This window comes from Cladosporium halotolerans (genome assembly GCF_011745625.1).
Source record: "Cladosporium halotolerans strain TM138-S3 chromosome Unknown Sca3, whole genome shotgun sequence".
In the NCBI taxonomy this organism is placed as follows: Eukaryota; Fungi; Ascomycota; class Dothideomycetes; order Cladosporiales; family Cladosporiaceae; genus Cladosporium; species Cladosporium halotolerans.
Window position 1 is genome coordinate 1,169,501 of NW_027191454.1, and position 26,338 is coordinate 1,195,838.

Sequence of the window (26,338 nt, forward strand, 5' to 3'; positions counted from 1 at the left end):
GTCAGCAGCTTGCTGTGGTGGAAGCTGCTCTCTGTTACAAATCTCTCGCCGCAGCTCTGCACTTTCGTGCCTTTATACCATCAACATGTGGATATATCTGCGCAAAGGTGGGTTCAATCGTGCCAGAGACTGGACATCCTCGGTCACTCAAACGCCGAAAGCATTCGCCGGTCTGGGCAGCCAAGTGCAACCGTGTCGAGGCGCGGATTGATCTGGTCCAGCATGTGCGTGCTGTCGCGATGTGATTCGCCCCGCTAGCGCTCGTGTGCTGCGTGATCAGCCCGGATCCGAGCATCGGATTTGAGCGAGGTCGGGACGTCTTGCGCGGCAGTGCGGAGCGGACAAAAGTGCCGGCGCTTGCAGCCTCCAGGAGTACGTGCTGGATAAGCCTTTGGGAGGATCCCGTGGCTGCTTTCCTGACTGGCGGCGGCGCCTACAAGCTTACGGCATGCGATCAGTGGCGGTTGCGATGGAACGCTTCATTGACACCTCGCTGACCCGAATTGCGATTCTAGCACAAGCACGTGTGTGTGTCGCAACAACGAGGAGGAGATATTGCAAGGTGAGGTTCGTTCTGGATTCAAGGTGATCCTGCTCGTCTCCACCTCCGCGTGAATCTCTCCGCAATTCTCCGCACTCCACAGAGGCTAGCGATTCAGTTGCATGTCGCGATAAGTACCTCTACCAGTAGCCAAGCTCGGTGATGCTCCGTTACTGGGTTTTAGCGAGAGGGGGAATGATACATCGGCCTTTGATGACCTTGGCCATGATCGGCGTGAAGGCCGACGATGGCCGTTAAATTCACGCCGGTTCGACCGTGTACTCGACCTCAGCCCATCCAGGCACTTGAGAACAAACTAATCCATCATTGTTTTATCCAATATACATTATGTCTTCCAAGCCGAACGAGGAAGACATCCAGCTCCAGCACCGAGACCAGAAGCCAGATGACATCGGAGCTGAGACCATCGAAGCGATCGATACTGAGCCCGACAAACGTCAACCTCATGGAGACAAGGCTGCAGAGTTCCTCGAAGCCAACGCTCCAGCGCATGAGCATATCGTGATCACACCGGAAGACAATAAGCGTGTCTTGCGGAAGATCGACCTGGCCCTCCTTCCCATCCTTCTTTGCATCTACTTCTTGCAGTCACTCGACAAGACGGCATTGAGCTATGCTGCAGTCTTCGGCCTGATCGAGGATACCAACCTTGTGGGAGACCAGTACAGCTGGCTTGGTGCTATCGTCTATGTGGCACAGCTGGTATGGCAGCCGGTCGTTGCGTACTTCCTCGTCAAGCTCCCGACTGGCAAGTTCATTGCGACGATGGTATTCTGCTGGTAAGTCTATGGCCAAAGGAACTTCTTCCGGCCAAGCTGATTGGACCCAAGGGGCGCTGTACTCTGTGGCATGACTGCGTGCGAGAACTATGGTGGCCTGATGGCAACTCGCTTTCTGTTGGGATCGTTCGAAGCCAGCGTCGCTCCCACCTTCATCGCTATCGTCCAGATGTGGTACCGCCGGTATGTAGATGCTTCGTTGCGTAAGGACCAACGATTTTGGCAAGCCGTACTGACCTTTGGTGAACAGATCTGAGCAGACCAACCGCAATGCTGCCTGGTATGCCCAGCTGGGCGTTGTCAACATTGTCAGTCTGATTAGCCGTGCAGGCTGGAACACATGAGCTAACAAATCGACAGCTCGGCAGTCTTCTCAGCTACGGGCTGGCCCATATCGCGTCTAGTGCCCTCCGACCATATCAGATCATCTTCTTATTCTGCGGTCTCCTCACGGTCGTATTCTCTGTGATAGTCTTTATCTGGCTCCCCGATTCACCCATGAAGGCTCGCTTCCTGACCCAAGAGGAGAAGCTGATTGCCATCGAGCGCCTCCGCATGAACCAGCAGGGTATTGCCTCTGGCACATGGCGCTGGGACCATGTCTGGGAATGCTTGACCGACCTGAAGACCTGGATCTGGTTCTCGCTTTTGACCGCCGTCTCGATTCCGTCTGGTGGTATCACCACGTTCGGACCGCTCATCGTCCGCAGTTTCGGATTTTCCAGCTTCCAAGCTATTTTGTTCAATATGCCTGGTGAGCACATCTGAAAGATACGAATCTTGTCCACATGCTAACGATATCGCAGTATGCCTTCCTCTCATCCGTGTGCATGGACATCGATCGATACATTCATTCAACGACTTCATATGCTCCGCTGTTAGAACAGAATTAGCTGACATATCGATCACAGTTCGGTGCCGTCCAGATCATCGCAACTCTCGGAGGCGCCTTCGCCGCCACCCACTGGAAAGTCAAATCGCCCTTCCTCGCCGCCCTTTGCGTGCCGCCCATCATCGGCCTCGCCATCCTGCACTCTGTCTCTCACGACCCCTCCAACCGCGGCGTCTTGCTTTTCGCCTACTACATCACCTCAGTCTACCCAGCCATCAGCCCAATGATTTACTCGTAAGTTCCCACCTCCCCAAACCCTCCTGCCGCAGATCAGACCACTAAGGAGAAAATTCCAGCTGGTCCGGCCAAAACACCGGCGGCGACACCAAGCGCAAAGTGACCACCGGCGTGCTCTTCATCGGCGCCTCAGCGGGCAACATCGTCGGACCCCACCTGTACACGCCCGAAGAAGCGCCCCGCTACTACCGCGGTCTGCGCTCCAACCTCGCGCTCTTCGTCGTCATCATCTTGCTCGTTGGCGTTGGAGTGTTGTATATCACGTACTTGAATAAGAAGCATGCGGCTGCGAGAGAGAGGATGGGCAAGTCGGCGCATATTGTCGATCTGTCGATGGCGAAGGGCTCGAGGTTGGCGGATAAGGGGGCTTTGGAGGGCGAAGATGGGAAGGTTGGGGCTGGCGTTGGGGATAAGGCGTTCGAGGATGTGACGGATTTGAAGAACGAGGACTTCATTTACGTCTTGTAATCGCAGAATGGCAGAGAGGGTCTGAGGTGAGAAAGTCGATTGGGTCTCTGGCCGGCTGAATAAATTGAAAGACCGTTCGGCGCAAAGTCATGGGAGCTTAACACGCGGAGTTCGCAGATCGCAAACAGATTTCTTCTTGGTACAAAACATAGTATCAGCTCGCAGTGCGTAAACCCTATGACCAGACAGAATAAAACCTGTCTTGATGGAGCGTCCGTGTACTGGAAGGACTCTGACCATTTTCCAATCAACCAGGGAGTAGCCAGTGAAGTAAAAGATCACCAGGGGCTTGCTTGTACATCCTGGGCTGTGGCTCAGAGCGTCGCGCATGCCCTTTGGAAAGTCCCTTCAGAGAAGACAGCATTTGTCTTTCAACCTGTGGGCGACAGGCCAAATGTGTTGGGAATGCGAACGAACTCGTGCCGCAATCCATGCACATGGTACGAGCGCTGACTGCAACCACCAATGCCTAAGATGCGGCGAAAACGCCAATGCTAAACGCAAAGTGTCAAAGGTCTCCATAGCATCCATGCTTCAGCCACCGTGCAGCGTAGACACAAAGACGACCTCATCGCCTGCTTGCAGCTCATAAGCTTCCTGGCCTTCGAGCTCCCAGTCTGCGTCGTTGATCAGGACTAGGATGCCAGGTCGTCTGCAGGATCGTGATTGTCAGTAGATGTTCATCCATGGTATATGTCTTCAAATGACGACAGAAAGGGGAATGTCATACACTGTCCCTTCAAGAACGAACATGTCTTCTCGCGGGTCTTTCATGAGGTTCTTGCACAGCCAGTCGATCAAGAATCCAACATTGGCAGGCTGGTTTGTGGAGGGGTCGCTTGATGGAAGGGCAATTTTGTGAGAGCGTTGATGGGAAAAGAGAATCTCCAGGCCGCCACTACGGATTGTTAGCTACTCCATGAATTTCATTGCATGTGTAATGGTCTGGTACACCTACGTGAACTCAATTTTGACCGGAATGGTTGACGCCATTTTCAAATTCGTCTGCAAGTGGATAATAAGGCTTGCTATTCAGTTGAAGATGAACAGAGCAGATTGAGCCTTATGTCACCTCAGTAACACAAATGGAACACTATCTCATCGTCCCAAACGGTCGAGGCCGTTAGTGAATTTCACATGCCACGACAAACGACACCTTCACCAATCGGCATCTCCACCCTTCCACGACTTCTGGCCCCGCTAGCAAGCCGCGGCCGTCACTCCGCCCAATCCAGCAAGCGATCGCTCCTCCGTCGCGAACTCCAATCTATAGCGTCGCGTTTCTCCAAATACATGTGAACAACAACCCCCATCGAACTGAGCGGCCAGCTCACAACCACCACCACCATGGCCGCCGCCACCGTCAACGCGCTCCTCGACGAAGTCGAAGACTTCCAGCTGCCGCCGCGCAAAAAGCCCAAGGTCTCCGAGCTGCCTCTGTCGTCCGCGCAGCGCGCCTCCATCGACGGCATGCTGCACACGTTCAAGAAGAAAGGCGACTTCGACGCCCTGCGCAAGAAGGCCCTGCAGCAGTACAACGAGAGCGCGCAGCGCGGCATGTTCGAGGCCGCCTTGCGCAAGTTCACCGCCGACGAGATCGACCGCGAGCCCGTCAAGTACCTCAAGCCCGATCGCAGGTTGGCGGCGCCCTTGTTGGAGGGCGCTGCTGCGCGTGCGAACGTGTATGACAAGTCGCAGGCGGATGTAGACAGTTATATTGAGCAGTATTTGGCGACTGCGGAGGTCACGCTGAGGGAGATTCGGAGGAAGGAAATCGGTGAGGAGGCTGCGGCGGAGGAGGTGAAGCGGGGAAGTAAGAGTGAGGAGGAGTATAAGGCTGAGGCGGAGGTGCGACGGAAGGATCGCGAGAAGAAGCATGTGGAGCAGGAGAAGCTCCGGTTGAAGAAGGAAATGCAAGAGCGGAAGAAGCAGGAGCTCCAGGCGCTCAAGAAGAAGCAGGAAGAGCTTATGAAGGAGACTGAACGCTTGCAGCGGGAGCAAAAGCGGCGCCAGGAACGTGAGGAATGGAAGAAGGCTGAGAAGGAGCGGGAGAAGGAGCGGATCGCCAAATTCAACGAGGAGCGGGAAAGGCAGAAGAAGGAAGCTGAAGAAAGGGAGAAGGCTGCACAGGTCGAGCGCGAAAAGCGGCAGAAGGAGAGGGAGCAGAGGGACAAGGAACGTCTCGAGCAGGAGGCTCTCGAAAGGCTGCTCAACGAGGGCAGAGCTATGACAGACAGAGGCAGACGACCAGAGCTGGAGAGAAGCGAGAGCATGGAACCGCCGCCTCGGATGAGGCATCATGCCCCAAACACGACTCTCAGTAAGGATGAGATGCGTGCTAGGGGCCTGATGCCGACATCGCTTACGCTGCGCAAAGGAGACAAACCAGACAGCATTCCGACCGGGCCTCGCGCTCCCGCAGCTATGCCTTACGAGGACGACATCAGGAAGCGCAATTCCCGTCTGCGTTCTCCGTCGCCCACCCGCTCTGTCCACAGCCGTAGTCACCGCGAATCAGCTCCCTCCTACGACGATCGCCGCCCGGCCCGCCGAGATGACTCCCGCGACTACTACAGAGATAGCTCTCGACGGGAAGCATACTACCGCGACGTCGAAGACGACCGCGAAGCCTGGCGCTCAAGGCGCCGCGACGATCGGCCGGACCGTGACCGAGCCCGCGACAGGGACCGCGAACGTGAGCGGGAGCGCGAGAAGGACAAGGGCGAAGAAGGTGAAGTCGTCGAACGAGCATCTGCGCGCCCTCGCAGTCGCAGCAGAGAGTCCTACCGCAGACGAGAGTCTCCCAGACGGAGCTACCGCGAGCGCAGCCGCAGCAGATCTCCACCACGTCACATGGCCAGACGACGCAGCCGCAGCCGTAGTCCGGCGGGCATCGATCGTTATGTCCCTGGCGGCGGAGGAGCAGCTGCTGGTCGGGATCGGGACCGCGATCGCGATAGGGACTCTAGACGGGACCGAAGCCGTGATCGCGACAGGTATCGTGACAGAGGAGACTCTGACCGCTATATACCTAGGGCCGAAAGGGACGATGCGGATAGGCCTAGGCGCAGAGAGCGCAGCCGTAGTCGAGAACGCAGAAGGGAACGAAGCCGTGAGAGCTATCGTGAGAGAGACCGCGAGAGGGACAGGTAGTGAAGTGAACGATGTTCAGGCTTTGGCCGAATGCGTCCTTCCTTTCGATGGTCCTACATACTATGCTAGTCCAATCACTCAGTTTTATCAATCGGGCATTCGACGGATTATGGACTCTGTAGATACTACATGTATTATCGATAGAGCAACCCAAAGTTGACCTCATCGTTCAGATCGTCAGTCCACACATTGGATGAGATCAGAAGGCAGAGCTCAAAAGTGTCTTCTACGGAGACGCCGAACAGATGCTGTGCCACATACACGTTCACACATATCTACTACCGCCACCTGTGTCCAGAACAAGCATCCTCAAATCGCACCGCGACCCCTCTACACGTGCCAGCGCCAACTCCGACCCCGAATCAAAAGATCGGATCCCATGCCGTAAAGCTTACATACAACCATGACCGAGCCCTTCGAGTCCCCCGGGAGCGATCCCGGGCCTGAGGCCACGTGGATCGGAGAGCGCCGACGTGCGCAGTGGCAACGTCAAGGGCGTGAATGCCGGTCAGAGAATGGGAGGGAAGGTTTGTGCGGCGAAAGCCTCTTTTTCTTGTTTGATTTATTTCGACAATATTTTGAGGGGTGGGTCTGTTGGTTCTGAAAGCTTTTGGGGTGTTCGAATACTATCAAGTCCCCCTGATGAATGGATAGACCTCAGGCATCATTCGTTGGCAGAATGGATGAACTTCAATAGGAAGGCGTTGGCGAAGAACAAAAATTGCAGGATCTGGACGATCGTCGGCCCTGCTTTTCGTCAGAGACTTTCGGCGGCCCGGCCGGACCGTCAATTTGATGAGTCGTTCGGAGAAAGGTTAAACCTGTTGGCGATGCGACAGAACACGGACGTGGCTCGTGGATGACTGGATCGTTACGTTTGCGTGCCGTAAAAGTCGCCTGGATGCCTGTCCCGCTTTGTGTTGAGAATGAGACTTGCTCGTGAGGGCTGCACCCGGTCGACGACTAGCGAGTGAACGCCGCGGCGGCAGGACTCGAGAACGTGCGGTGCTTTTGGTTTCCACGTTGGCGATGTTCGCTTACTTTGCCTTACCGACTCGCAGACGTTTCAGTTAGGTCTCCCGCGTGCTGTGGGGAGTGGACTCGCGATGTGGGCGCGAGGCGGCAACGGCTCGTGGAGTGGACGGTCTGGCGCGTTTTGGACCGATGTTTACCGCGCGCTTTTGCGGCGCGCCGTTTGGAAGTGTTGTTTGTACCGAGATGGAGAAAATTTTTCTCGCTACCGGTGCGTACGCGTTGTGGAGTCTGTGATCTATCGACTTCAGGAATATGCGCGCTGCGTGCGTGTTTCACCGCAGTGTGGTTGTATTCAACATTTCAAGATCGCGTCACGTGGCGGTAGGAGAACCTTCAAAGAGACTTTGGTACTTGCGAATTTCGCTTCGTCATTGCTATTTGTCCGCCGCAAATTTCTCCACGGAGTTGCTCGATGACTGATGTGCAGTGCGACGGGCGTGTGACCATATACCAAAGCTTGCCTTTCTCTTGCGTCTTGGAGACGGCGCCACAGTGCGGGGATGCCAGAGTTGGCTTGCGGGCTGCACCTACTACTGTCTGTGTGGATGTTTACCCGTGTGGAGTGAGATTTGACGACTGCATTTGGCGATCACGACCATGCCGCTAGCTCATATGGGCCACTCTGGACCGGAGCGAAAACCGATCCTGCGGAGTGAGGACACAGGCGAGCCAAGGCTAGAGGCAGACGGCTCACGGCAGAGGCGACCAGTGTCACAAGCCTCCGACGTCGAGATGACTGCTGCCGTCAACACCAGCATTATTGCTCACCGCCCGCATACGACACACGGCCCGACGCTGATGCATGCAGTCTGCCATCGTCCGGCTGACCTGGAGCTGACTCCTCATCATTGTGTACCTTGACACGATCGGCATATGTTGGGTGATGCCGCAAACGCACGCGATGCCGTTGGGGGCGCGCACAGCACAAACAACACCGCTCCCATCAAGGTCTCGGCGGCGCCAGGCGTTCGTGCTCGCTAGGCGATCGCCTGGCACGGGCGAAGTCACTGCTCGCGCCCTAGCATTGGCCGGGCGGTGCTGGCGTCATTGAAAGACTCGTCTGGCTGAGTTTGCGTTAGTCAGTAGGCACACTTACGCACTCGCCCTGGCTCCACACGCCGCAGGCCATGCCACACCCGCCGAGCTGAGGGCGTGCGCCCTGCCGGCTTTGGGCCACCGGCGCGCGAATAGACTCTTTACAAAACCCCCATGTGCCCGGCCCCGACGGCAGCACGCCGATGGTTGTTGCGCCCGCGCCTGGCATTCCTCTTACAACATCTGCGAGCGCCTGGCATGTTTGTCGCCCGTCCGCTCCTCCCTCTCGACATCGCCCGCCGACCCTGCCCGCGCCAGACGCTGCCGTGATCTGATTCGAGCGCATTCCCCAAGCCGCAACCGCCTGCACGCAAGCCACGATCGACAGCACCGCCAGCCCAACCCCAGCTTTTTTCTTCGCTCTGCCTCAGGTTCCCTGCGATCGCCGCCCCAGGCAGCCAGCCCGCCCCGTGACGCCGAGTCGCCGACTGTGACTGAACCCGGTCTCGCCCACCCGCAAGCATGCCCAGCAAAATCTTGGGCATTGACTTCGGTCGTCGGTCCTGGCACCCTAACTCTCACCACAAAGACTCCAACGCCAACGACAACCCGCCTTCGTTCGAGGACATCCTCAAGCAGCGAAAGAGCTCTAGCCCGCACGCTGTGGATGACGTTCGCCGCGCCAGCATGGATCACCTCAAGCGTCCGGCCCTCGCTGCCATCAGCAAAACCAAGGGCTCTTCCAAATCGCGGGACAGGAAAGGCCAGTCCAATGACCGTTCTACCTCGCATGCCTCCTCTCACGGAGGCGCATCGTCGCCCCGGTCGTCGTCGTTCATCAAGCCCGTCAAGCTGGAGATGATCATGGAGTCTCCACCCGTGATGTTCTACGACGCACCCGCCGTCTCTTCTGGCGCCTTGCTCTCGGGCCGTCTCAAAGTCACTCCCCTCGCTGGCGACGTTGTAATGGAGAGTATTATCATGTTTCTCGAAGCCACCGTCACGACCAAGAAGCCCGTGCAAGATCGTTGTCGCGAATGCGCCAGCCAAGTCAACGACCTCTACGAATGGGATTTTTTCCGCAATAACGCCAAGACATTCAAGCTCTCCGAAGGCGAACAGGAACTGCCCTTCTCTCACCTCATTCCCGGCCACCTCCCTGCAACAACACACGGACAAATAGGATCTATCGACTACTCTCTTCACGTCCGCGCCAAATCTCGTGATGGCCAAGAAACCGAATTCCGCCGCGACCTCCCCATCCGCCGCGCTCTTCGTCCCGGCAACGACAAAAACTCCGTCCGCGTCTTCCCTCCCACCAACTTGACTCTTAACGTTACTCTCCCGCCTGTTGTCCACCCTATTGGCGGCTTCCCCGTTCAATGCCGCATGACTGGCATCACCACAAAACGCGAAGACACCCAGACCCGCTGGCGCCTACGCAAACTCACCTGGCGCATCGAAGAACACGAAACTATGGTCTCGCCCACATGCGCCAAGCACGCCGCCAAACTGGGCGGCGAAGGCAAGGGCATCCAGACGGAATCCCGCCGCGACGTCGGCACGCAAGAACTGCGCCAGGGCTTCAAAACCGACTTCGACGACGGCCAGGTCGAGGGCGAGTTTGAGGCCTGGTGCGACGTCGCCGCCAAGCCCCAGTGCGACGTCGAGTCACCAAACGGCCTCAAGATCTCCCACGCTCTCATCATGGAGCTCGTCATCGCCGAGGAGTGGGCGCCCAACAAGAAGCCCCAGCAGGCGACTCCGACGGGCGCTGCCCGTGTGCTCCGCACTCAGTTCAACCTCACTCTGACCGACCGCCTGGGCATGGGCATCGCGTGGGACGACGAGATGCCGCCTATGTACGAGGACGTGCCCGCCAGCCCGCCGCACTACATCCAGATGGCGACGCGCATGGAGGAGTACAACGGCGACGACCTGAACGAGGACGTCGAGCAGATGCATATCTGAAATTTTTGACATCTTGTCACGACGATTTATAAACTGGCTCGGGGGGGCATTTGGGAAACGAGCTCCGATTTTCATTCAACATTACGACTGCGAGGAACCGCGAGATACCCACTTTTTGCTTCTTTTGGATTTGTTTTATTTTGGCCTTGGGAGATGCATTGCAGGGGAAGGAGGTTCGGAGCGGAAGGAACGCCGATTGCATTTTAGCGTTGATTTTTCACATCTACCTGATTGGCTTCCCGGCCTACAACGGGTCTTGAGACGACACGGAAAGGGACGGACGTCCAAGCGAAAAAAAGTTAGGACGGGACAGCACTCCACTCTTGCTTTAGAACTATAGATCTTACGAACGCAAATGCGAATATCTTAATAATCAACATTTCGTTCCACCACAGCATATACAGATCTCTTTCAAAATCTTGAGAGAAACTTCAAGTCGAGATCCCCTGGCAGCATGCCTGTTTACTTCCATCACCCCTCACTCACTCCTCACTTCACTTCACCCTTCACCCTTCACCCAACCCTCTCCCTCTCTTCCTCCAATGACCCCACAACCTCCCTCCAATACCTCTCCCTCCTCTCCACAAACTCCTCCCGCCTAAACCCCACCTGCCCCTCTCCCCCTCCAACATCAACATCAACATCCCAACCACACTCCAAATACAACCCCTCCAGCCCGCGCACCGCAACCCAAACATCGTACGCCGCCGCGTGCCGCGCGTGCGCCAGAGCATCCCAGCGCCCGTCTTGCGGCCCGGCGCGGCCGAGAGTCGCGAAGTAGCTGTCGCTGCTGTGTTCGTGCTCGACTTCGTACGTTGTTGTTGCGTGGCCTAGGTAGTTTAGCTGGCGGTACTGCGCTGTGAGGGGCCCGAGGACTTGGGAGGGCGGGAGGCCGGGGACGTGGACGTAATCGTTTGTTGGCGGCAGGGGGGAGTCGGCGGAGTGCGTGTCGTACGTGTCCCATTCGTGCATGAGTTCTGCGGTCAGTCGCTGCGCGGTCGATTGGGGATGTCGGGTGATGCATCTCACTGGTTTCCGTATCGTAGATATACACGATGCCGTGCCCGCCCTCCTCCCACGTCAGCCGGATCGCGGACGCGGGCATGAGTTCGCCGTCGAGCATTTCGCGCTGTGCTTCGAAGTAGCCTTCGTCGAGGTCTGCTCCGAGGTACGAGATGGGGTATGTGCTGGGGCGCAGCGCGAAGAACATTTCGTGCGCGCCGACGTCGAGGTGCGGCATTGTGGCCAGCAAGGCTACGGCGCCGGGAGAGTAGCCTGCGGCGTGGGCGGCGGTGGCGTTGAAGACTGAGGGCGGGTGCAGGCCATTGGGTGAGGGTGGGAGGCGGAGGGGGGTGTTTGGGTTGATGATGGCGAGGGCGTCGAGCGTTGTGTAGAGGTTCAAGAGGGCGGTGAGGAAATCTTTGTGTGCGAGTTGTATGGGGTTCATGCTCGTGGGGTTTGGGAGGCATCGCATTTTGTTGTACAGTATATTTACAGGTGGCTTGTATTGGATGTAATCTTTTGTTGATGTTGACTGCTGAGTCTCGTCGCGGTCGTTCTACTTGGCTGCAATGTGAACAGAATTGTAGCGTAGATAGCCTAGCTTCAACACGGCACGGGATGCGCCGTGTGATGGTAGGGCTCCACACTCATTCCTCGACAGGACACTGTCTTTTTGCTCAGCCAAGATACTCCTCCGATATTTGTATCGTTTTGAAGCCGGTTATGACACAAAGTCTTGGTTGGGTGGGTTTGGCGGATTGGGCTCACTCGAGCTGGGTAGTTCCAGGCATAATCCCGCCATGGCTTCAAGGCTCCTCCTTCGCTCCCTCTCCCTCCCCCGCCTTCTTCAAAGCTTCCAGCCGTTGTTTGTTCCTCTTACCAATAATTCGCAGGGTCGCTTTCTTCTCGATCTCGGCCATCTTGTCCCAGTTTGAAATGCGACTCATTGTCCCGTCGACGTTGACGACCATTGGGCCAAGGTGGTCGAGCTGTACTGTTGTACCGCCATTGCTCATGTCAAGTTTTGTAGTATCCGACGATGATTCCGGGAGGGCAAGAGGTGCTTTTGGTGTGTCGCTAGGCTCGTCATTGGTTTCGTTCGCATCGGACGTGTTGCAGGAATAGGACGTGGAAGTCATTGTGAAAGTGCGCGACGTGAATCTTGGTGCGAGAAAAGGCGGCGCAAAGCGTGGTAATCGGGCTGTAAGATATCTCATGGGTCCGGAGTGTCGTCCTGAAAATTAACGAGCGTGTGGTGTTATGATCGATTGTATTTTACAGTTGAAAGTGACGCCATGGTCGAGAGTGCTCGCAACTTCTAGACGGATGCATGTGATCGGACAGGTGGACCGTGGGCCTGGACTTTCGGGCGGGAGGATCCGCGGTCTAAAACAGCGCCGCCATGCGGTCTGGAGTTGCTCGACCACGTTCTGCCTCATCTGCCTATCAGGACTCGCCGTCACTCAGGCACCCCAACCTCTCATTCCTGGTTGGTGTTTGAAGGCTAAACAACATGTGCCGCCCGTCTGATCGCTTGAGGTGGCAGGCGGTGAGTCGCTGCTTTTCCCTTGCGAAGGCTGCGTTGAGTCGGCCGAAGTATACCTAGGTACAGTCATGAGAGGTTTGGAAGATTTTCATTCAGTCACGTTCACTCTCGCCATATCACATACTACGTGCCTGTCAAAGTCGCTTGCTATCAATTGGCCTGTTTCGGCATTATTGGTCACATCATGCGCGCGAACATGCATGTACTGGGCTAGGATCCCACATCACTTGACGCCAGGATAGGACACGAGGGCGCGCTGACCCTGCTCTTTGGTCGGATCAATTGCACATGAGCATCTACCGGCCTCTAGCGATGTTGTGATATTACCCCTCCGTACGAGTACTTATCACACTTGGGAGACGCCTCTGGATAGCAGACCTCCCCAAACATCGATCTCGACATCTGTTCACGAGCAACGACCGCCAGAAGTGCATCATGTCGCACAAATCGAGCGTCGCAGAAGAAGACGTCGAGAATGCTCTGCATGAAGTCGGAACTGTTGGTTCGCCTGCGGATGCGGACCATGTCAGCCATGCGGCGACAAGGACAAGGCCAACCTTCGTGACCAGGCTATTAGGGCTCCTGCGCACAACAGAGGCCTCAAAGTTGCGCATGGATGAGCACGCCAAACCTTTGATGTACGGACTACAGGATGGGTCGACATTCGATGAGAGTAGTCTTGCAGCTGAAGAAGATGTTTACCTGTCTGGGAATCGATGGAAGCATCGACGCGCACCCATCTTATCGAAGGCCAAAAGCGTATTCCCGGTCGTTGTCATCGTGGCATTGATGGTTCTGTATGAGAGCACCAACGACACGGTTTTCCCCGCCATTTACTGACGTTTGGTTTCAGAGGCGTTTTGCAGTTGGCCGAAGCCATCGTTGGCGGCACACCTCTGTTCTTTAAGAGCAAGGCGAGGTCCACTTTGAATTGGAGAGACGTCGCTTTCGATGACACACTACAAAACGATCCCTACGCCGCCACTCGAGGAGTAATCCCTCGACCGTGCCATAGCCATAACGACTACGAACACGATAACCCTCTTTTTGACGCTCTTCACTATGGCTGCACCAGTGTCGAGGCCGATATTTGGCTCACTACGAAGGACGACAAGGAAGACCTCTACGTTGGCCACACTTCATTGTCTCTCACGCCGAGCCGCACTCTCCGCAGCCTCTACCTCAACCCTCTCCTCGAACTCCTCGACGCCGTAAATTCCAACAACACCTCAGGCAAACTCAACGGCGTCTTCGAGACAAACCCGGCCGAATCCCTCGTCCTCCTAATCGACATCAAAAACGACGGCGCCGGCACCTTCAACGCTCTCACCAACCAACTTGCCCCCTTCCGCGCCAAAAACTACCTCACCTACCACAACGGCTCCGCCCTGGTCCCCGGCCCCCTCACAATCGTCGGCTCCGGCTCAACGCCCTACTCCTCCATCCTCGCCCAAAACACCACGAACAGAACCATCTTCTTCGACGCGCCCCTCTCCTCCCTCTCCCAGCCCACCTCCGACTCTCAGCGCTTCACAGACTTCAACACCACGACGTCCCTCTACGCCTCGTCTTCCCTCCGCGACACCATCGGCCTGATCCCCTTCGCGCTCCTCCCCGGCGACCCGCTGCCGTCGCACCTGGAAAAGATCCGCGCGGCGACGCGCGCGGCGCACGCGAGGGGGTTGCTGGTCAGGTGGTGGGATACGCCGGGTTGGCCGGCTTCGTGGCGCGAGAAGGTTTGGAGGGTTTTGAGGCGCGAGGGCGCGGATGTGTTGAATGTGGATGATTTGCAGGCGGCGAGGGATTGGAGTGGGTGGTGATCTTTGGGGTGTTTAGTTGTTTGATGTGCTGCGTGGGTTTCTTGTTTCGGTTTGGGTCAGGGATATTAGCAGGCTCAAGTTGAGTCTTCGCCTTGGATGTGACTGAGGCATTTACGGAGTACGTGAGACGGAATATGTCGATACAAATTACTGGAACAACTCGGTTGAGATAGTGTGCAAAGATGTGAATAGAATCGTCATGGACATACATTAAGTACACTTCTTACACACCGCAAGAACACCATTGCCTGAAACACACGCGATCATTGGGGTCCGCTTCCATCTGATCATTGACTAAACTCAAACGCTGAAATCGAACAGCAAAGCAATCCACCAATGGGTCAACTACACTACACCTAATCACCAAGCACACTCTCCTCTTCATCCCTCTGCTCCTCAGCGCCCGGCGCCTCCTCCTCCCCGTCCTCCTCCGCCGCCAAACCCCTCCGCTTCAAGACATCCGGGTCATCCTCTTCAGGGTCTTCAATCTCATCGTCCTCTTCGTCCTCATCCGCGACAATCGCATTACTCTTGGCGCTCTGCCTGCCCTTCCGCGCATCACCGCCAGCCGTCTGCGGCTTGCTAGCAGCCTTCGTTTTCGAAGCAGCAGCAGCGGCAGCACCGCGAGTCTTCTTGCCCGCTTTCCGCGCCTGCACGTCCTTGATGTCGAAGTACGCACAAACCTCCTTGAAATTGGGACCAAGCCGCATACGGTTGCGCTCGATGCGCGGCCGTGCACGCGCCGCGGACATGATGCCGCCGAGAACGGCTGTTATGATCTTGCCCGTCAGCTCGCACAGGCGCTGTTCCGCGAGCAGGGAGGCGAGGAGTTTCGCGTCTTTACGCTGCTGGGAGGCCTGCGTCTGCGTTTGCGTGGGCTGCTCGTCTTCGTCGTCGTCGGACTCGGGATCTGAGACGGGGTCGCCGTCGATGGGGTCCGCGTCGAGGTCCATGTCGTCTTCAGCCGCGGCGACGGGGGCGTCTTCGAGTTTCTTGCCGCTCAGGCGGGCGAACTTCTTCTCGGCGGCGGAGAAGACTTTCAACAGAGCTTTTTCGGTGTCAGGGTCGAATTCCATGATGAGCACGGCGTAGTCGTCGCTCATTCCGGGCTTGAGGCGAATGTTCTTCAGCGTGGCGACGGAGGTATACATGTCCAACTGGTAGCCGGCGATGGCGGCGCAAACGTCCTCGTTCGCCTTGCGGGAACCGAGCACATTGGTGAGGAAGCTGACGTATCGGTCGCGACGGCCGGCGAGAGGTTCGAGCTCGTCGTAAGAGATAGCAATCGGCGGATCGGATGTCAGCCGCTCGTTGAAATCCTTCAGCTTCCAGCGGAAGTAGAACAAGGCGGCGTCTGCAGCGCGAACGGAGATCTGGTCTTCAAGCGCCGCCTCATCTGCCTCTGGCGTTGTGTCTTCATCCGGGATTGCGCGCTGGATGAGAGCGAGGATGTAGTCGATCGGGGCCTTAAGATCATCATCAGTTGCTGTGAAGCTAAAGGCACTCTCGTTCTCGAATGGTAATGTGCAATCAGACACCGATGCAAGCCGGATCACGCGCAGCAGGTTGTTGCTGAGCGCCAATAGCTCTTCATACGAGGCAACGCCTCGTACGATGAGTGTTTTCGGGTCAAGTAGCTCAGAAAGGTTCTGGAGCACATCGTCCCAAAGACCTGTGATCTTTTCTTCCGTGCCCTCGTCAAGTTCCCCGTACGATTTTGCGTGCAAAATGGCACTGCTAGCCGGCTCGAGCACCTTGTCGCTACTGTGGGACATGAACTGCTTCTTAATGTCATCAAGCAGAGAGCTAAAACTCGAAGAATCTTGCCGGAGATCATGAAGAGATGGTAGGCTGAGAATGCTTTCGAGGCGTAGGACCGCTGCAGCTGTTTCAGGGGAGTCGCCGTATTTCTTAAGTAGCCTGGGGATGGCTGAGGCAAGATCGGAAGCAGACTCCTCTTGCTCTTCCTGCAATTCGTTCTTTTGTCTCTTTGTCAATTTTGCCTTTGCCGAGGCAAGCTTTTCGGCGCCATCGGTCAGACTGCGCTTGACACTGGCATTCAAGACCTCCAGGAGGATGATCTCCTGTGCTTCTGTTAACGAGGCCTCATGCTTCAGTTGAGAGAGAACATCGTCGGCGATTCCATTCGACTTCTCGGAAGCGTGATCGAAATGAAGGTAGCCAGCAAGTATGCGCCACTCCTGAATCTCTTCTATGTTGTCATAGAGGGCGTTGGCAGCCATAGTGAAGCGAGAGTCAGCACCCGCCGCAAGTAAAGTGAGCCCTCCTTCGCCGTGTGAGCGCTCAATCTGGCTAGGCAGAGACTCCTCGCTATCATACGCTTCCAACACCTCGGCCAAGCACTTGAGCTTCAGCCACTGTAGTCGGGGTGCGTCGTAGCTGTCTTCGCTGACTTCGGGTAGGTTCTCTTCTAGCGTTTCCATTCCACCAAGGTCGTCGATCTTGGAGGTGCAAAATTCATCTATGCTCTTCGCGAGGAAACCCGCTACAGTCTTGCGCACCTTTGGATCCGAATCGAAAACAAGCCGCCCGACTGCGTCAACATCGTCTGGTTCCAGGAGGCCATTCTCGCGCAAGAAGTCAAGCAACTCCACCCCAGATGCGCGAACGCTCGACTCGGAATCACTCGTTGCGATCTCGACCATTCGAGGTCTGAACCTCTCGGTGAAGGTCTTCAGCCCTCCAATCATATCAGGCATCTGGTAGAGGCGAATCAATTGCTTGACCACCTCGCCTCGGACCACGGGCGCGACATCGCTCAGCATCCAGCCCATATAACGGAGATAAGAGCCACCGAAGAAAGAGCTAGGCGCTGTGACGATCCAGTCACCGAGGGCAGCCATACATTCCCGACGTATCGAAATGTCTCTGTCGCGATATCGGTGGACAAAGATCACGTCGAACCAGTCTTTCAAGAGAGCTTCGACGAACTCCTGGAGTTGGCTGGCCTCCTTTGATTTCTCTTCCATGGATCGGAGGCGTCCCTTGTTCGCCTTATTGCCCTTTTTGCGCTCGGTCTCAACCATTCGATGATCTTTAGCCGCATTCTCGCCAGCGCTGTGTGCCACTCCACAAAGAGTAGTGATAATGCTAAGTGATACCACCGTCGAAGTATGTCTGAACGCCCTGTTACCCGCAGTAGACATGGACGCAAACCAGACTTGGATATTCTCAATTAGCTCAGGGCTGTTGTAGAGCAACTTGTCCTCCGCAATCGATCGCACAAGCACGTCCAAGAATCCAGTCACGCCTTGCTTGAAGCTAGCGGCATTCTTGACCTTTGACATGAAAGGGTAGTCTGTTGGCTCCGTTGCTTGATATTCATTTTGGAGGTCCTCGATCTTACTCGATACCGCATCAGGGTCCTCGATATCATGTTCAGTAACTTTGCTCGTGCACCCAGCAGCTCTCAGAACAAAGTTGATGACTTCCGCAAGAGCACTCGACTCATGCTGGTCAAATGATTGGCGCCATTCTTTTGCGATTTCCTGAAGGTCCTTGCCGTGTGCGAACACCTCGGCGAACAAGCCGCCTGCATCTTCCGCATCCGTGAGGTCCAATTGCTTTGCTTTCTTCGGTGCACGCTTCTTTGCGCCCTTCACGGCGCGTATGGGCAGCGCTGTCGCGCCGTTCGTCTTAGGCTTCTTTGCAGTTGGCTTTCTGGAAGCTCCGGTCTTCCCCTTTCGTGTGCGCGCCCTTTTCTCCTTCAACTCTTCCTCGTCTGGATCCTCATCCTCCGATTGCGATTCATCTTCCGACGCGTCATCTTCTTGCATTTCCTCTTCGCCGTCGACTTCCTGCGCGTCGGCGCGCTTGCGCTTATGGTTGATGGGATCGGACGAAGGATAGATAGACTCTGGTTGCTTTCGCACGCGCCCTGATGCGCGTTTCATGGTCGAAATCTCTGCGCTAGGTGCAGGCGAAGAAGACATCTCGACGACTCGCCCCGGCATGGGCCGATGGTGATGATGTAGGTTGCGCGCCGAATGTCGCAGTTCGCCGAATATGTCAGATACGAGAGAAACCGTGTCGCGTAGCCGCTATCTCGGCGAGTGCAATGCGCGACGTGATATAATGAGCGTGGAAGGCGGTGGTGTCGCGGGGAGAAATGTCGAGGTGGTGGTGTCTGCAGACCGAATGTTGCGGACGGCAGCTCAGGCAAACGCGTGCGACGCGCCTGCCCCGCAAAGCAAAGCAGCCGACTCGCCGCACCAGCAACTGGAAGACCCCGGAGGCGGCCCAAGTGCCCTTATCGCCGAGTCACCTCACTTTCGCCGGCGCTGTGCGCATTGGCATTTCCATAATCTGTTGGTTCGCGTTCCTGGATTTTCGTCTTCTCAGCATACTCTCATTGACAATTATGATACCCCGATAGAACGAACAACACAGGACAGCAATGTCCAATCCCTTCTTATCCTCAGCTTCCAAACCCGGACATGGAACTATTCATCTTGCTCTCTTGCCGCCAAACACGCCGAGACTGAAGACCGTCAGCTACCAATATCCACTTAAGCTAATCTCACCTTCAACGTTCCACGTTCCAGATGACGAGTCCCGCCTCGTCCACACGGTCTATCTCCTAAGCTATGGCGGAGGGCTCGTTGCTGGCGACACGATCGACTTGAACGTCATCCTCGAAACCAACACTAGGCTGGTCCTCTTGACCCAAGGCAGTACAAAGCTATTCAAGGCTCCAAGCCGAGACGTGCTCACCAAGCAATGCATGACCGTGGATGTCGCGCCGACATCGGCGCTCTGCTATCTTCCGGATCCAGTGCAGCCTTTCGAGCGCAGCAATTTCGAGCAGACGCAAATCTACAACATCGTGCCTGCCGAAGTTGGCAATGAGTCAGGCAATCTGTGCGCGCTGGACTGGGTGTGCAATGGCCGTCCAGCCAATGGCGAAAACTGGTCGTTCTTTCGATATGGCAGTCGCAATGAGATCTACATCTCGCAACCGGACGGCAAGCGCAGATTATTACTTCGCGACAATGTCATGCTGGATGACAGGGGCATCGAGGGGTCGATCGCGCCACGAATGGATGGGCAGGCAGTATTTGGCACGCTGATCCTTTTTGGTCCGCTCATGCGCTCCCTGGGGAAATTCTTCATGGATGAGTTCATTTGCTTACCACGCATTGGAGGAAGGAAATGGGATTCCGGCAGCGACGATGGTAATGGAGAGGAGGAAGTCCATCCGGCAGTTGCGAGACGTTCGACGAGACAGCGACTGGAGACGTCAAGTGGCTTACTCTGGTCTGCTGCATCTGTGCGCGGATGTGTTGTTGTGAAGTTCACGGCTCCAGAAGTCGAGATTGGCAAGAGCTGGTTGAGGACCATGTTACTCGAAGAAGGGAGTATAAGGACGATGTTTGGTGAGCGTGCATTTTTGTGTCTACGATGAGCATGGACAAGATTCAACGAGTTTTCAAAAACAGTCCTTCGACTTGAACATCTACACGAGAAGCTATTGGTAACGACTGACAGCTCATAGCTTGACTATGCGATCTAACGGAAGAAAGAAAGAAACAATACGTGACACCTCAACCCAGCTCCACTACCTTCAGGCAGCCAACAACAAACCACCGCGTCCAACCTCTTCGTAAACTGCGGCTCACTCTTGTATGCTTTTACGAACCCGGGGTGCCGAAGCTACCGTTGTCTTCAGTAGAGCAGGTACTGGCGCCCACGGTCTTCGAGCAATCAAACGCGCTGCAAGTGCTCGGACGGGCAGGCGTGATGGGCACACCGCCAGTCACGGGATTCTGGATGAGGAGGTCCGCAGAGATAGCCGAGTCCCTCCAGAGGATATCCAAGTCCGGTAACACGTTGCAGCAACGGTAGCTGTTCACGACGTCGAGCAAGTTCGACACGGCATCGCGGTTCCCGGCGTTCGCGTCCTCGACGATGTCAGCGAAGACGTCGAGTACCAGGCTTTTGAAGTTGAACGTCGTGCTGCCGATCGTCTGTCCGACTGCCAGGTCGTTTGCCGCGCAGTGGAAAGCGTCAGGTGCAGAGTCCGGATTGTTGGAGTCGCTGGTGAACCAGTTCACGAGCGTGCCGAGCTGATTTGGCTCCTCAGCAGCGAAGTTGGAGGCCACGTTGTGCGCGTCGCTTGCGAGGGTAGGCAGGTCGTCGAGCTCGCCCGGAGCTCTTTCGAGAAACGAATTGACGGTGTTGACGTCGAGGTTCCATTCGTTGATGGCATTCTCGACGTCTTGAGCTGTCGGAACAGCGACGGTTCCAAGGTCATTGCGCTTGGCCATGTGGTGCGCGGCGGAGGCGCTGGCGGCCAGCGTGAGGAAGGAGATAATGTCTGCGGATCTCATCTTGCGAAGCGGTGTTCCTGGTGAGGCTTGTTGGATGATCTGTGCTGTGGCTTTGCGTCTGTGTATCGATGCTGGAGTGAGTGATTGGGACTTTCACAGACCGACACACGCCAGCTATATATATGGAAAGTGGCAATATGTCTTTGTCCCACAGTGTTCTCAGAATAGAGTCTCGAGAGATTCACCGCCGATGCTGAGTGCCTGAATGATACCAACCTTCACGTACACCTGACCGCAACGCGTAGCTTAACGTCAGAAGGCACCAACAACTGAGCTCATTTCTAAATTTACGTTGAGAGGTGAGTGATGATTTGGCACAGAGCGGTGGGATGTATGGCAAGTAACGAGTACATCGCGGTATTCAGCAGGAATCTCACCTCATCAAAGTCTTAACCACGACAAGCCTCGACAAGCTCACGTCCGACGCTTCCGAAGCTCGCGTGGCATGCTGACATGCGTACTGGTGTTACAAAGCCTCGTTCTAACTTTCATTTTTCGAGTCTTGGCTTAGTACTGTCACCCTCTCGGCCTTCTAATCACGCTCATTCTGTGGGGGAGCATTGTTGTGAGACACCCGGCTGGCGTTGAAAGAGCCACTGATCACTCTTTTGTAAAGCTCAACGGCCGCTTGGCCCGCCCGAATGGAAGTTTTATACCGAGGTGGTATTCGATTACTCCTATTCATTATGATACTGCATGGCCTCCCTCTCGCTCCTCGCTCAATGTCGGCCCGGGGTGGCCGATCTACTATCACCACCACCGGCTTTCTTCGCTAAGCTGGCAAAATACTTCTCGAGATCTTCACTCGGGAAATCGCTCTTGTTGCTCGTGGGCGTTGATGAGTGATCTCTGTCTTCCCTCCTCGGCTGCCTCGGGGTGACCGACCGAGGTGAGCCCGCCGCAGCACCATCGGTTGCCTGCTGCGAAGGCCGTTTCAGGCGTTCGATCGCCGCCTCGGCTGACACCGTATTATAGCTGACGCCGCCCACGTTGAAGCTGACGTCGCCCAGATCGTTCAAAGCGCCGGTCGATTCGCCGGTTGGCACGCCTATCATGGGGTTCCTAGTGCCAGTGACACCGGTGGAGCGGGTGATATCAACTCGGTCTCGGTCACGAACCGCGAGATTGTCAAGCTCGGTCTTCATCTCTTTGAGGAAGTCCTGGTCGCTACGGGTGGTGACGGTGATTGTGGGTGACTTGGGTCTCTTGTGCGCGTTGGGATCTTGTATCTGGGCTTCGAACGTGCGGATTGCTGAGGGAGATGCTTTGGAAGGGGATACTGGCGGAGAGTCTCCACCTCCATCGATTGGTGATACTGCGGACTCATAGACCTCCTGGCCCTCTTCTGATCGATTGGTACCCAGAGTCGCCGAGGCCGCGTTGGTTGTCGCTTCGCTATCGTTTGGCTGGCTTGGGGTTGCGAATACAATCACTGGGTGTGAAAGGTCTTGTTGCCATGCTGTAAGTACCTCCTCTGGTGAGAAATTCTCCGAAAGCAGTCGAATCTTGCCTGCACTGTCCCATCCTTGCGGCACCACAATGTTCATTCGATCAACCACATTGTGTTTAGGTAGAAGATCCTCTGCCTTACTAGGCGCACCGCCTGCGGTGGCCTTGGGTCCAAGTGTCGCAAGATCAAGGTCCAGGGATTGGAAAAGTGTCTTTTGGGTTTCCGAAAGATTTGATCCAGATTGCTGAGGGTTCGCTGTGCTAGAGGCGAACAATAGAGCTGTGAGCGGGTGCAGTGGTAATATTGATGTCCGCATGACCTGTGCGACATAGTCGAAAGTTTCCTCCTGCCAGCCGTCCCGCTCAAGATCCTGTTGCGCTTCGACGTGCTGGATCACAACGTTGATGCTGATTTTCGCTTCCTTGAGTAAGTCTACGACTTCCTCTTCTGGCCTGGCATTTGGCTCGACAGCTTTAGCCAGTAGCTGCAGCCAGGCCCTCAGTTTGGACAAGAAAGTCCAAGGCTCCCTCCATGACAGCAGAATTGCGACGCCCGGCCTTCGTCCCTCTTCAATCTTTTCATCGACACCCAACATCTCCGATTCCTCCTCTCCCTGCTCATGAGAGGTCTCTTCCTTCCTAGGTGCCAACAGCCGTCGCAATACGGGCTCATAGGCTGCTTCCGGTTCGGCAACAGTATGCGTCTCCAGCCTTGCCGCCTCCTCTGCTTCTTGTCCAAAGCTTGCACCTCCAGTGACGACCTGCGGCGAAGAGTACAGCGTCATGTGGCCGTAGCCATACGCGTATCGGTTCGACAGATTGAGTTGGCCCTTCGGCTTTTGGTCGCGTTGATCACGATTCCTGCTGGGGGGAGCTGGCGGAGGTGGGCGTGCAAGAGTGGAGAGAAAGTGCCGTTGATCATCTGAAGAGCCTCCACAAACTATAATCTGCCTATGTGCGACGGCATTGTTGCGGTTCCGTGCTTGAGCTTGTCGGGTTTGGCGGAGTAGGGAGGTCCAGATATCAGATCGCTTCTCTTTTCGTTTCGCGGGTCGATCGCCCAGACCTTTCCTTGGACTGGTAATTTGCGAAGAGTTCGGCCTCGACATTGTTGAAGCCATCACTAATCGGGGTGTGACCTTCCACGGGAGGTTGTATGTTTATAGCGAATGCACTCGCAAGCCCACAACTGGGGAGACGCGACTTTCGGACAGCGACGCGAGCACCCTGCTGCGATTGCCAAAAGTCGGGGTGCCCATCAGCCAGCCAGCACCTCCGAGTCGCCGCAAATTGTCCCGGGCACGCGACTGAGGGACCGGAGCGCCGTTCATGTGCTTGAAGGGTTGAGATTCACGGAACTCGCATCGCATCACACATCCTCCAACATGGTCCTCAAACTCCGCCTTGCCAGGCCCGCCACACCCGGTGGTAGCCACAGACACCGTCCTCGCTACAACATCGTCCTCGCCCACGCCCGGTATGCGCATCGAAGGCTTATTCTTCCTGGCAATCTACTAATAAAAAGGCAGCACTGCCCGCGATTCTAAACCTCTCGAAGTCCTTGGAACCTACAACCCGATCCCTCAGACCCCCGTTGGCGCCGAGCCTGGTAGCAGACAGCAGAAAGACATCAAGATCGATGTGAGCAGAGCAAAATACTGGCTCGGCGTTGGCGCGCAGCCGAGTGATACTGTTTGGAGACTACTGTCCATGGTAGGCACCTGCGATTGGATTCTTGGGGCGAAGCGGTTGATCGCTGACTGGGCGAACAGATTGGGCTCTTGGAACCGAAATATCTCCCTTCCGGCGAACAGACTGAGAATGCGCTCAAGGCCGTCCGCTTCCCTACACATGAGCCGAAAACTGGAAAGGGAGTGACAGATGCAGTGCGTGCGCATCAGCTTCAGGGACAACTTGAACCGGCCGACACAGCAGAGGGAGCGACCAGCGGCGCAGTGGCCGGAACCACCAGTCCTCAGGACCCGAATGCAGCATAGAGGAATCGTTTAATCGAGGTGGAAGGAAAGAGGAATCAGCGACGCCGAGCCACGAGCGTGCGTGAAGAAGAATGCGACGCATTGTGTATACCCCGAACGCAGCATTTCAGCGTGCTTGAAGCGCCCGACGGCACATCAGCCACTTTTGAAGCAGTAAAGCATGGACGACGGAAACCGCATTGGGAGATCTACCTGAGAAAAGAGTGCTGCTGAATCATCTGAAAACGGACATGTGGGCCAGCACGCCTTAATAGGCGGCGAGGCTCCCGGAGCTGGGCTCGCATCATTGTATTATTAGCATCAGGCGTCTTCGGAGCCTTCAGCCTATATGTGGGCTTTGCACGAGATTCTACAATGTCAGCCATACGATTTTATAACAAGAGCTTTGGATCGGTCCTAGACGTTTCGTTTTGCTAAGCATCATCTCGTGTCTACGTTCACCACCATACCTCGCATCGCAAAGGGTGGTCAAAAGGTTTAAATTCCCATACTGAGCGCCTTGCCTCCCCATCTCCAGCCCCAGGCCAGACACACAACGTACTGGTCGTTTATGAAACCCTTGGTGGCGTAGTCTGCCGCAATCGAAAATACTAGTCAGCTTTCTAGAGTAGGCGTTGGCTCCAGTGCAGACCCAGAGCCCAGTGGAATAGCCTATGCGCGAATTAGTCCTCGATCGCTTCTTGAAATACGAGTATGGGCAACTTGCCTAGCATCCACAATCTTGCCAGGCTCTTTGGAAATCGCTGGGTGGAGACGTTACCATCTCGCATGCTGCTTTCGACATCGGGAATAAGTGTGCATTGCTCACCTTGGAGCTTCTCGTAGAGCTCGCTGATAGGGACGACCACGCGCTCGATGTGCTCTCCATCGTCGAGATGCTGCTCTGGCTCCTCTTCGTCTTCTTTGAGATCGACTTCCACCGTGACCATCTGTTCGATGATGTCAGCTTGTACTTCGTGCTCACTTCGCGATAATTGGTCGAATAGAGCCGATGCATACCTGCATATTGGCGTTGGTCAACCCGGGATCGCTGACAATAGTCGGGCTGCAATCGACGACCTGTGACAACGTACCACCATGTTAGCACTGGTCATGCCAGGCTGGCTGCTCAAGGCAGGACTGCTGCTGCTCACCTGCCGAGGTTCGTTAGTTGAATTCGAAATCCTCTTTAGGTTTGCGAAGCCTACCTTGCCAGCATACCCCGTCTCCTCCTTCAACTCTCTGACCGCGGCCTGCTCGGGCGTCTCGCCTTCGTCGATCAGGCCAGCAGGGAACTCGACGCAAAATGCTTCGACGGGCGGGCGGTACTGCAGGATGATCATCGTGCTAACGGGCTTCTTCGGGTGCTTGAGGATGGGGACAATAGCCACTGCGTCGACACCACTAGATTTACGGGTCTTGCGTGCTGCAGCTTCCCAGATGCGCGCTTTGCCATCCTTGAGATCAGAATGTCAGCTGTATGGAGGTTGACTGCATGGCCAATGAATGTATACCTGGTCAGTCCACTTTTGAAATGTCAGCTTTTGGAAGATTTCATGAATAGTTTTTCATCCAACGGTGAAGTACCTCAATCTTCCTCAACTCTGTCCATTTGGCCTCGTCCGCACTTAGCGGACCTACGCGGTTGATCTTGGGTGCTTGCGGCATCGTGAGAGTGCTGGCAGAGCGGATCGATCCGGCAATTGTACGTTGAAGGAAGTTCGCTCGGCGTAATAAACTCATGGAAAGACTGTGCTGGTCTTGCGTGTTGCACCTGGTTGTATATTGTCTTTATGTGCCAATTGAAGCAAGCGATGCATGACATACAACACTGCTCGAGATCATGACGTCCGTCAACGCCAAGCATCTGTGCAACAAGCTGTGGGACTACATCGCGAACCCAACTCGAAGAGTTTCGTTGTCCCTCCATTTACTGATCTACCTTATCTTTGCCATTCACTTCGGACTACAGCCGCTGATCACCGCTTCAAAACATGGCAGTCAGCAGCCCTTGTCAACCCGATAAGTGACCTGGCCGCTCTAGGAATGTACAGCCGAGAGGC

General features: G+C 55.7%; 12 protein-coding genes across 12 annotated transcripts; 6 read left to right on the plus strand and 6 right to left on the minus strand.

Annotated features, from left to right (window-relative positions):
- The first annotated feature begins 290 nt into the window (after nucleotides 1–290).
- On the plus strand, nucleotides 291–3,176 carry WHR41_01400 (uncharacterized protein). Its single transcript, XM_069370006.1, has 6 exons — nucleotides 291–1,341; nucleotides 1,393–1,524; nucleotides 1,592–1,649; nucleotides 1,702–2,043; nucleotides 2,253–2,467; nucleotides 2,530–3,176. Exons 1-6 carry the CDS (start codon nucleotides 890–892, stop codon nucleotides 2,936–2,938), a joined length of 1,608 nt encoding a protein of 535 aa, XP_069233104.1. The 5' UTR covers nucleotides 291–889; the 3' UTR covers nucleotides 2,939–3,176.
- Nucleotides 2,954–4,036, minus strand: urm1 (Ubiquitin-related modifier 1). The gene is made up of 3 exons (XM_069370007.1): nucleotides 3,897–4,036; nucleotides 3,669–3,836; nucleotides 2,954–3,590 (listed from the first exon to the last, which is right to left on the minus strand). Exons 1-3 carry the CDS (start codon nucleotides 3,929–3,931, stop codon nucleotides 3,473–3,475), a joined length of 321 nt encoding a protein of 106 aa, XP_069233103.1. The 5' UTR covers nucleotides 3,932–4,036; the 3' UTR covers nucleotides 2,954–3,472.
- A 249-nt stretch (nucleotides 4,037–4,285) lies between these two features.
- On the plus strand, nucleotides 4,286–5,820 carry WHR41_01402 (uncharacterized protein; the record flags this gene model as incomplete). The annotated part of the gene is made up of 2 exons (XM_069370008.1): nucleotides 4,286–5,677; nucleotides 5,746–5,820. The coding sequence occupies 2 exons, from the start codon at nucleotides 4,286–4,288 to the stop codon at nucleotides 5,818–5,820; spliced, it is 1,467 nt and encodes a 488-aa protein (XP_069233106.1).
- A 2,863-nt stretch (nucleotides 5,821–8,683) lies between these two features.
- WHR41_01403 (uncharacterized protein) lies at nucleotides 8,684–10,132 on the plus strand (the record flags this gene model as incomplete). Its single annotated transcript, XM_069370009.1, has 1 exon — nucleotides 8,684–10,132. One exon carries the CDS (start codon nucleotides 8,684–8,686, stop codon nucleotides 10,130–10,132), a length of 1,449 nt encoding a protein of 482 aa, XP_069233105.1.
- Nucleotides 10,133–11,940: 1,808 nt separating this feature from the next.
- On the minus strand, nucleotides 11,941–12,273 carry WHR41_01404 (uncharacterized protein; the record flags this gene model as incomplete). The annotated part of the gene is made up of 1 exon (XM_069370010.1): nucleotides 11,941–12,273. One exon carries the CDS (start codon nucleotides 12,271–12,273, stop codon nucleotides 11,941–11,943), a length of 333 nt encoding a protein of 110 aa, XP_069233100.1.
- Nucleotides 12,274–12,900: 627 nt separating this feature from the next.
- Nucleotides 12,901–14,500, plus strand: WHR41_01405 (uncharacterized protein; the record flags this gene model as incomplete). Its single annotated transcript, XM_069370011.1, has 2 exons — nucleotides 12,901–13,477; nucleotides 13,534–14,500. The coding sequence occupies exons 1-2, from the start codon at nucleotides 13,116–13,118 to the stop codon at nucleotides 14,498–14,500; spliced, it is 1,329 nt and encodes a 442-aa protein (XP_069233099.1). The 5' UTR covers nucleotides 12,901–13,115.
- Nucleotides 14,501–14,856: 356 nt separating this feature from the next.
- Nucleotides 14,857–18,453, minus strand: WHR41_01406 (uncharacterized protein; the record flags this gene model as incomplete). The annotated part of the gene is made up of 1 exon (XM_069370012.1): nucleotides 14,857–18,453. The coding sequence occupies one exon, from the start codon at nucleotides 18,451–18,453 to the stop codon at nucleotides 14,857–14,859; it is 3,597 nt and encodes a 1,198-aa protein (XP_069233102.1).
- A 464-nt stretch (nucleotides 18,454–18,917) lies between these two features.
- On the plus strand, nucleotides 18,918–19,925 carry WHR41_01407 (uncharacterized protein; the record flags this gene model as incomplete). The annotated part of the gene is made up of 1 exon (XM_069370013.1): nucleotides 18,918–19,925. The coding sequence occupies one exon, from the start codon at nucleotides 18,918–18,920 to the stop codon at nucleotides 19,923–19,925; it is 1,008 nt and encodes a 335-aa protein (XP_069233101.1).
- A 226-nt stretch (nucleotides 19,926–20,151) lies between these two features.
- On the minus strand, nucleotides 20,152–20,850 carry WHR41_01408 (uncharacterized protein; the record flags this gene model as incomplete). The annotated part of the gene is made up of 1 exon (XM_069370014.1): nucleotides 20,152–20,850. One exon carries the CDS (start codon nucleotides 20,848–20,850, stop codon nucleotides 20,152–20,154), a length of 699 nt encoding a protein of 232 aa, XP_069233098.1.
- A 719-nt stretch (nucleotides 20,851–21,569) lies between these two features.
- WHR41_01409 (uncharacterized protein) lies at nucleotides 21,570–23,408 on the minus strand (the record flags this gene model as incomplete). Its single annotated transcript, XM_069370015.1, has 1 exon — nucleotides 21,570–23,408. One exon carries the CDS (start codon nucleotides 23,406–23,408, stop codon nucleotides 21,570–21,572), a length of 1,839 nt encoding a protein of 612 aa, XP_069233097.1.
- A 177-nt stretch (nucleotides 23,409–23,585) lies between these two features.
- Nucleotides 23,586–24,697, plus strand: WHR41_01410 (uncharacterized protein). Its single transcript, XM_069370016.1, has 3 exons — nucleotides 23,586–23,776; nucleotides 23,829–24,012; nucleotides 24,072–24,697. Exons 1-3 carry the CDS (start codon nucleotides 23,685–23,687, stop codon nucleotides 24,294–24,296), a joined length of 501 nt encoding a protein of 166 aa, XP_069233354.1. The 5' UTR covers nucleotides 23,586–23,684; the 3' UTR covers nucleotides 24,297–24,697.
- WHR41_01411 (uncharacterized protein) lies at nucleotides 24,661–26,101 on the minus strand. Its single transcript, XM_069370017.1, has 7 exons — nucleotides 25,863–26,101; nucleotides 25,790–25,801; nucleotides 25,484–25,732; nucleotides 25,296–25,355; nucleotides 25,105–25,225; nucleotides 25,003–25,039; nucleotides 24,661–24,947 (listed from the first exon to the last, which is right to left on the minus strand). The coding sequence occupies exons 1-7, from the start codon at nucleotides 26,016–26,018 to the stop codon at nucleotides 24,899–24,901; spliced, it is 684 nt and encodes a 227-aa protein (XP_069233355.1). The 5' UTR covers nucleotides 26,019–26,101; the 3' UTR covers nucleotides 24,661–24,898.
- Nucleotides 26,102–26,338: the final 237 nt, after the last annotated feature.

Excerpts from the sequence above, each read along its gene's own strand:
- WHR41_01411 (XM_069370017.1), bottom strand. The coding sequence starts at position 26,018 with ATGAGTTTATTACGCCGAGCGAACTTCCTTCAACGTACAATTGCCGGA. Across the intron at positions 25,356-25,483 it reads AGACGGGGTATGCTGGCAAG|GTCGTCGATTGCAGCCCGAC; the intron begins GTAGGCTTCGCA and ends ACGTTGTCACAG. Across the intron at positions 24,948-25,002 it reads GGCAAGATTGTGGATGCTAG|GCTATTCCACTGGGCTCTGG; the intron begins GCAAGTTGCCCA and ends ATTCGCGCATAG.
- WHR41_01400 (XM_069370006.1), top strand. The coding sequence starts at position 890 with ATGTCTTCCAAGCCGAACGAGGAAGACATCCAGCTCCAGCACCGAGAC. Across the intron at positions 1,525-1,591 it reads GTCCAGATGTGGTACCGCCG|ATCTGAGCAGACCAACCGCA; the intron begins GTATGTAGATGC and ends TTTGGTGAACAG. Across the intron at positions 2,044-2,252 it reads CCACGTTCGGACCGCTCATC|TTCGGTGCCGTCCAGATCAT; the intron begins GTCCGCAGTTTC and ends TATCGATCACAG.
- WHR41_01410 (XM_069370016.1), top strand. The coding sequence starts at position 23,685 with ATGGTCCTCAAACTCCGCCTTGCCAGGCCCGCCACACCCGGTGGTAGC. Across the intron at positions 23,777-23,828 it reads ATCGTCCTCGCCCACGCCCG|CACTGCCCGCGATTCTAAAC; the intron begins GTATGCGCATCG and ends ATAAAAAGGCAG. Across the intron at positions 24,013-24,071 it reads TTTGGAGACTACTGTCCATG|ATTGGGCTCTTGGAACCGAA; the intron begins GTAGGCACCTGC and ends CTGGGCGAACAG.
- urm1 (XM_069370007.1), bottom strand. The coding sequence starts at position 3,931 with ATGGCGTCAACCATTCCGGTCAAAATTGAGTTCAC. Across the intron at positions 3,837-3,896 it reads CCGGTCAAAATTGAGTTCAC|TGGCGGCCTGGAGATTCTCT; the intron begins GTAGGTGTACCA and ends AACAATCCGTAG. Across the intron at positions 3,591-3,668 it reads TTCGTTCTTGAAGGGACAGT|ACGACCTGGCATCCTAGTCC; the intron begins GTATGACATTCC and ends ACGATCCTGCAG.